Below are 8,354 nucleotides of genomic sequence, written 5' to 3'. Positions count from 1 at the left end.
TTCACCACCGCCTGGACTTGTTTCGAAGTGAAAGTAATCAAGTTAATTTGTATTGGTAGAATGACATGTCTTGTGTTTTCAAGAACATGCAAAGATGGTCAGGAATTAGACACTAAACCCTGTTTTCTCCTGGAACTGTGTAATGTTCTGCTTCTGCCCCAACTGATATACATTGGCTGTTTGGTTCTAGGCCTTGCATTGCCACACTTTGCCACACATTTTTGTCAAGCTTGCCTAAAGTTAATTAAACAAAATGAGAGCCACAAGTTGGCAAGCCTAAGAGAATTTTGCCATACTTTTTGTGTGTATGCCATGTGGGGCCCTAGTGTGGCTTGCCTAAGGTGTGCCTTGAACCACTTATCTAAGTTGGTCAAACTTGTCTAACCTTAGTGTGGCAACCTTTGGCAAACTTAGTTACAAACCAAACAGCCCCATTGTATTGCAGACCCTAAGACCGAACGCATAGAAAAACATAAACAAAACAGACTAAACCCAAAACATGATATTCTCAGTGTCGAATCGTGCTGCTTCCTCCAGTATTCCTGGGGCCTCTCATTCCTAAATATGTTGAGGAAACATGAGTGGTCATATCATTCCATTAGAGCCAGTCGAGGAGGTTGTGTATTTCACACTGAACAAATGAGACATGTGCTAGAGCAATAAGAATCTGGGATCCTTTATCTCATCTCTAGCTATTTAATACGAAGATATTAACCTCTATACCAAATGATGCACATTATTAAAAAAGAATGACCAAATGACAGCATAGATAAGAACATACAAATAATTTTACAAAAATCTCGTTCTCTTGCGGCAGCACTCCCTTTGGAGGACAAGCGGGGCACTACTTCAACAGTGGCTACCATACGACCCTTTTCGACGGCCCTAATGCGGGCTACCGCTGAAGCATACGACCCTTTTCGACGGCCCTAATGCGGGCTACCGCTGAAGCTTGGAGTGGATGCTGATGTGTGTTGGCTGAACACCTCTCTTTTGCTAGTGTTGTTTTGTTTGCAATTATGACATAACCGGTGTTGCATCACCCAACCACCTTCATCTTAGATAGCTCATCCTTGTGTTGTGTTGTAGCTGGTGCCCGGTGTTTTGTTGTGTGTGTGTTTTTCATGTTTCTTGCCTCCGCAAGATGTATTGCCCCTCGAGCTATATGAATTTTGATCCAGTTTTTCACATAAACTGGATCATGATTTTGACCCAGTTTCCACATAATAAACCGCCTCATTTCTTTTGAATTGATAGCAGCTACTACTAGATGTTACATTAAGGATTCAGAATCATAGAGTATATACATACTATTATTTGGTGATATATCCACTAAGCTCTGCATTGCATGCGTGGATTCAGTCACTTCCTATTTAGTTGCTAGTACGATCGATGCACGCACGCACATCCGCATCAGGAGCTGCAGAGATCGATGCACGCACGCACAACTGCATCAGGGGCTGCAGAGTTCACCACACGGCCAGACTTAACAGGCTATAGGCAGCTCGCTCCAACACCACCCATATGCAAAATAAGTATATTTGCCATGGCACGGGGGCACAGATCATCACCAATAGAAACAGCCGGCTGCAGGAGCTTGAACACCTGGGCTGGCTTAGGCATGCTTGCTACGAGGCACTAACTACTGGAAGTTAAGAGTGCTAAACAGCAGTAACGCTTAGACATGTTTGCAATGCGCTACTCGAACGGGATGCATATATTGTCAGAGGATTTCTCAGAGCGTGCGACAACAGCTGCAGCTATCACAATAAGCAACAACACATGCACGCCGGAGCATTCCCACCGACGCCACAGCTCCAAACCAAAATACATAACAAAGCCAGTTTGTGTGCCAAAAAAAAAATATACTCGCAAACAACAGGGGTGAACAATGATAGTTGTGATTGTTTTTTATTAGCAGAGACTTGCGTCGAAACATGCGACGTGTCAGGGTCTCTGTCAGCCGCTTTCAGCGTTGAGCTCAATGGGACGGCGATGACGACGATGAAGCCTGCGTGAAAGAACAGGCCAGGGTGCATTAGCTCTGATGTTTATCTCTCAAAAGGCAAACAGAAGAAAGACGTTGTTGCATTGGCTTATCATGAACATAATCAATTAGGCATGCTAGATAAGAAAAACGTAACTTTGACCTCAGTTGATAAACTGTCTAAGAACTACCAAGAGGATGTATAACATGGACTACCACTACTTGGTAGCTCTAACTCCCTACAGACACGCATAAACATAGCATGCCATTGAAATGATTATGCAGCAAGGTTTAAAAAATGATTATGCAACTCACAACACGTGATAAATTTGCTTTCCTGAGTTGTAATGATCTGTCAATAAGTCTCTAAACTTGATAACATTGAAGATGATAAGATATGCAGAAACCAACATTCCTCTAATCTTGCAATATTTCTACTACTACGGTTCTCACATTATGAAAAGTAAAACTGCTGAAAACAACAATACAAAGCAATTCATAGCAAAAGAGAAGAACAGTCAGATCAAGTTGACAAGATAACAAACAGACTGTTAACAAGACCAGGAACGAAACAGGAGCAACCAATTCAATTCGTTCACAGAAAGTTAAAGGACAAAAGCCCATACAAAAAGAGTGGAGGTGTGATCTGAAGCCAATACCTCATGCTCGTGTGCATGTCCATGACCATGCGCGTGATCATCATGGCCATCCCAAGGATGACGCATACCCTGAAAACATTGATATCATTAACCATGTATGCAAGTAAATCAAGAACATGTGTAGAGTGGAAGGACGAAAACCGAAATAGAATAGAGCAATACCAAGAGCACAGCGCCGTCCTGCTTAGCCCTGTAGAAAATCCAAAACCTGTAGAGAGGTTAACTTTGATTAAGTTTGTAACAGCAAAAGCTTGCGTGCTGTTAAAATAAATGGTTTATAGATCTAAGGATAGATATATAGAATGATACTTATGCCTGGATATGCTTAAAAATACAGAGCACAGGCACAATCAACATACAATCGAAGATGCCAAGTTTGAATTTGAAAAACATAGCCAACTTTGATATTTTGATCTAGAGCATCAATGCAATTACGCTAGTCTGGTTATGGTAAATTACGCAGGAAGAATCTGGACATGGGCGGTGAAAGACTTGATAACTAAATGGAAAATAACAAAAATGATTCAGCAGGTTGAAGAAAAAAAAAAGCTGAGTGGAACAAAAGCCTTAACATGCTTCTTTGTGGCATGTGTGTGTTCTTTTTCCTGAAGTCATGGCATTTTGGTTGCGAACTGATAATTACTCCAGTTATGATGGAGAAAACGGTCAATGGATTAAACCATCATTGTTTCTTGTATAGTTGATTGGTTGTTACTATAGGTTCCAGATGTCTTGTGTAATGAAGATACAAAGGTTATACACTCCTAACACCAGGCGCCTCTTTCACTTGACATAAGGTTGTAAAGATATACCAGTACCAGCTTGCTCAAATTTAATGCTCAGCATGAGGCCTTCATACTGAAGGCACTACCCTGAACCTTGGGAACATGATTACACACTTGTTTGCTAACCTGGGTAGATGGTCATCCTCTTGTCGCATGGTTGGAAACTGATAAAAATGACACGCACCACAGTTACTACGGTTGAAGGTACCAGAGTATATGATAACCTGTGCAGATGATCAACCCCGCTTGTTTGCTAACCTGGGTAGATGATCACCCTATTGTCGTAACGTTGGGAACTGATAAAAACGGCACAGTACACCGCTTGCTACGGCTGAAGGGGAGATTTCTTTTTGGTCTTTGTTCAAGAATAGCACAGGGCAAATGCAGCTGGAGGTGGTTGCCTTCCTAGTATAAGAACCTGGAAGACCAAATCACAACAACTCCCTATGGAACTTCCTACTACAATCACCACGGCTCCGGCGACGGAGCGGGCGGCGAATCGCATGGCCGAGACAGAACCAGATCGGACAGACAGCACGCGCGACCGAGCACCTCCCACTCTAGATCCCCAAATCGTGCGTTTGGAACAAAGAGTTCCCAATCAAATCCACCGTGCGTCCCCGTTCGGGCCAGGGTCGACCGGGGAAAGCGGGCGTCGGAGCGGCGGCGGGAGGGAGGAGAGGGGATCGAGCGGGCGGGCGATTACCACATGGTGGCGCAGAGGCCCTTGCCGGCGATGGTGTGCCAGCGCTTGTTGTGGGGGATGGTGTAGCCCTTGTACGTCGTGCCGCCGTGCGCGCCTCCGCCGCCCATCGCCGCCGTCCGCCTCTTCTCGGTCCGGTCTCGCGCTCGTCTGGGTCTGCGCCTCTGTGTGTGTGCGCGTGGTGGCCGACGGGGTTGGGGGTGGGTGGGTGGGATGGATCTGTCTCACTCCCGCAGTGCGCGTGTTGGGCCCGAAAGAGAGTGAGAAAAAGGGAGGGCCAGATGCTTCAAGGCCCGTGGAGGTTGCCTTATTTTAGGTGTTAAACATTTTTCAAGTACATGTTGATTTTTTTTCATGTTATGAAACATTTTTTTAAAACTACAAAAGAAAATTTTCTATTGTATAAACGCACTTATTATTGTCATGAACATATTTTTTGAAATGTGTGAATATTTTTTAATGCTATCAATTTCTAAACTACGCTAATTTTTTGTACTGCTTTAACATTTCTCAAATATTGGTTTCTAAATTTTTTAAGCTGATTTAAGTTTCTGAAATATATGTATTTTATAATGATTTTAAAATATGAACAAAAGAAAGGTAAAAATGAACTATTTGGTCGGCCCAATAGTAAGGACGGGAGAGCAGCGACATATAGCCGCCCTCCAAAGTTATATAGGTATGATAAAGGCATAGCAGACAAATGTGAAATGGTTTACTGCTTACTAAATAATATAATTAGAGTAGGATGATACTGCATAAGAGTACTACTATACAAACATGTATATGTAAATACACCCGCCCACCCAAAAAACATACTAGTTCATTCTCTTATTTTCATTTTGAAATCTGTACAGTGTTCATATTTAAACAACTCTATGGTTTACGCTAGTTCATTCTCTTATTTTCATTTTGAAATCTGTACAATGTTCATCAGAACACACATGAACACAGTCACCCCGCTGATCAGAACAGACAGGCAGATTGTGTTCACGTGTGTTCTGGTCTTTAGTGCAATCACTGTGATTGCCTTTTCTAGAAAAAAAATAGAGAGAACACGTTTGGGACTTCAGGTCGCTGTCTCGAGGTGGAACCCGGGCAAGAGCACATTTTCTCTCTAGCGAAGCTATTCCGCTAGGGAAACTTTCCTCCAGGAGGGGCAAATCGAAGCCTTCATCATCACCAACGCTCCTCTTTTTTTGAATGGTGTACCAATGCTTCCCTCATTGTGGAAGTCATCATCTTCATCAATATCTTCATTAGCACCATGTCATCTATAAACCCTAGTCAATCTCTTGTATTCAATCTTTGTATCAAATCTCAGATTGGCACCTGTGCTAGTAGTGTTGATTACATCTTATAGTTGATGTTTGTTGGTTTACTTGGGGGAAGATTTTTAGTTTAAATTGCTAACTATATATTTATACCCACTGATCCATGGCCGTCTAGGGGGCTGTGCGAGCAGTGCGACCGCATGCGGCCCCCAAATCCTAAGGGGCCCAAATTTTTTATCAGGTCATTTCATTTTGTTCCACTGCTTTGGGACCGCGGCCTGGTTTGACCACCCGAGCGCCCCCTCCCCCAATCGATCAATCGCAGGGCGCCCCTATGTCTCAACGTAAGGAGACAGAGGGCAAGCCTCGTGTCCGGGAGCCCAGATGGGTCGGCAAAGCCGCCCGGGAGGCTACAGCCTTCTTTTTCTGTTTTAACGTTTTCTATGTTCTTTTTTGCTTAACTCCTTTACTTTGTTTATATTTAAAAAATTATAAATATATATTACAAAAAACTTACATAAACATTTAGAAAATGTTGACCAAGCATTAGAAAATGTTAAATGTGTATAGCGAAAATGTTTATCACGTATATGCAAAAAAATTAAAAAATTGTCATGTATTTGAAAAATGTTAATCAAGCATTTGAAAAAAATTGAACAAGTACTTGAAAAATGTTAATTAAGCATTTGAAAAACATTACCTGCGTATAGAAAAAATATTGACCATGTATAAAAAATGATAAAACTTTCTGATCTGGCTCACTGCCACAGTGCATGTCTTGGGCCCAAATGTTAATCAAGCATTTGAAAAATGCTTGAAGGCCCGTGGAGGTTGCTTTGTTAGCGGCCTTGTTCTGTGTGTCCCCTAGATACTCAGTATTATTGCACTTGGAGTCATATGGCTCATGTGTGATTTTTGTGCATGTAGCAACATGAAACACATTATATAGAAGATGATTTATATAAAAAGTGAAAACACCATCATCTTACATTTCTCAAAAAGTTACAGCCAGAATGCTATACGCATACGTTCATTATATATTACTATGTCGTTTTATCTTATCCATATGGATTATGAACATTATGAAAATTAAATGCCTGTTCATCATCTAGTACATTAAGAGGTACTGGCAAAAGACATTTTTTAAATACATCACTTAGCAGCCTCCAATTTCATTTGAAGACCAAAGGTATAGTGATATTATTTCAGAAGAGTAAATGTTCCTGAAGCCGACGTAGATAGTTTCCATATCATTTCATTCTGTGAAGTTATTATACAAAATTTTACTCTGAGTTGCATAAATACAAATAGCAGTAGTAATTCCTCATCACAAACCTGATATGAAGTACATAGCAAATTACCTGATTTGGTCCAAAAATTATGTGGTCAATGGCCTTGTGTGTGTTTTATACATGATTCTTTGTTTATCCAACAGCGTGTGTGTGTGTGTGTGTGTGTGTGTGTGTGTGTGTGTGTGTGTGTGTGTGTGTGTGTGTGTAATTTATCTATCCTTCGTAATATACTTATTAGTACGCCGCACTCCAAAGCAGGATAATTTTCATAATGTAAACTTAAATTATATTCCAAGCTGTAACACAACATAAATAGGTCAATTACACTGCTCTGAAAGAAAAAATAATTCATATACCACATGCCAAATAAAATCAAAGACATATCATTCTATCTACAAGTAACACAAGAATGTAATCTTCATTTGTTTATCTTCAAGGAAACTTCATTTATTTCTACAACATCACTCCTAATCGGCATTTCTATGTAAGCAATCAATCAGTTAAAACCATAGGAATAATGTATAGTATGCCAAATGTGCACTGAGTTGCAACTCTTTATGTCCACGTGAAATACAAGGCATGCAAATGAATTAAAGAATTACTTATATCATTTGTTTTCTCTTTTTGTGTGTGTTTTCTTTACATTTCTCATCGGTTTTATTTTGTTTTACGTCTTTCTCGATTTCCTTTGGGTTTTATAGGGTTTTTTGTTTCTTCTTTCCTTCTATTGGTTTTCTGTTTAGTTTTCATCGCCTTATCGGTTTTCTCTTTTGTTTTTCTCTATTGTGTGTTTTCCTTGCGATTTTCATCAGATTTCTTTTGGTTTTGGTTTTCTGTGTTTCTCTACTGGATTTTATGTTTTCCGATTTTTTCTTGTTTTTTAACACATGTCTACTATTCCCATACACATGTAAATTTTTGTATAAAACAGGAACATTTTTTAAACATGGTTAATATTTTTAAAATACATGATTCATACTTTTCAAAAGGTTTTCTATACATATTTTACATTCTTCAAATACATATGAAATTTTTTGCATTTTACATTTCTCAAATACATGATTTTTTTTTCAAATATAGGTTTTGATGTCCACCCTTTTTCACACACATTGTACATTTTCCGTATACACCTGAAACATTTTTATACATGTTTAACAATTTCCAAATACAAGATTAACATTTCTCAAACACATGTTCATGATCAGTTTTTTCAAAATTGTGTTAAACATTTTTTAGGTACATCTTAGTTTTTTTCATGAGACGAAACATTTTTAGACTACATGAACACCTTTTCCCATTATATTAACTTTTTAAAAAATATCATGAACACATTTTTTAAATGCAGAATGCTATCAATTTTTTAAAATTATGCTAACATTTTTACATTTCCCAAATTTGCGGTTTATATTGTTTTGTAAGTTTATTTATGTTTTTGGAATATATATGTATTTTATAATAGTTTCAAAAACATGAACACAAGAAAGGCGAAATGAACGGATGAAAAAAACCAAAGGAAACAAACTTACCTGTAGGTAACTACTTGGTCGGCCCAATGGTAACAATTGGAGCAGCGACATATAGTCGAGCCCTTCAATGTTACACATCCGTCTGGTAAAGCATAGTTGACAGAAGTGAAATGGTTACCACTTACTAC

General features: G+C 39.5%; 1 protein-coding gene across 1 annotated transcript; it reads right to left on the bottom strand.

Annotated features, from left to right (window-relative positions):
- Positions 1-1,672: 1,672 nt before the first annotated feature.
- Positions 1,673-4,336, bottom strand: LOC119330192 (NADH dehydrogenase [ubiquinone] 1 beta subcomplex subunit 2-like). The gene is made up of 4 exons (XM_037603309.1): positions 4,138-4,336; positions 2,809-2,854; positions 2,647-2,715; positions 1,673-2,011 (listed from the first exon to the last, which is right to left on the bottom strand). The coding sequence occupies exons 1-4, from the start codon at positions 4,242-4,244 to the stop codon at positions 1,982-1,984; spliced, it is 252 nt and encodes an 83-aa protein (XP_037459206.1). The 5' UTR covers positions 4,245-4,336; the 3' UTR covers positions 1,673-1,981.
- Positions 4,337-8,354: the final 4,018 nt, after the last annotated feature.

Source organism: Triticum dicoccoides, chromosome 7A (assembly GCF_002162155.2).
Source record: "Triticum dicoccoides isolate Atlit2015 ecotype Zavitan chromosome 7A, WEW_v2.0, whole genome shotgun sequence".
NCBI lineage: Eukaryota > Viridiplantae > Streptophyta > Magnoliopsida > Poales > Poaceae > Triticum > Triticum dicoccoides.
This window is presented reverse-complemented; position numbering and strand designations above follow the sequence as displayed.

Excerpts from the sequence above, each read along its gene's own strand:
- LOC119330192 (XM_037603309.1), bottom strand. The coding sequence starts at position 4,244 with ATGGGCGGCGGAGGCGCGCACGGCGGCACGACGTACAAGGGCTACACC. Across the intron at positions 2,855-4,137 it reads GGCCTCTGCGCCACCATGTG|GTTTTGGATTTTCTACAGGG; the intron begins GTAATCGCCCGC and ends ACCTCTCTACAG. Across the intron at positions 2,012-2,646 it reads GACATGCACACGAGCATGAG|GCTTCATCGTCGTCATCGCC; the intron begins GTATTGGCTTCA and ends TCTTTCACGCAG.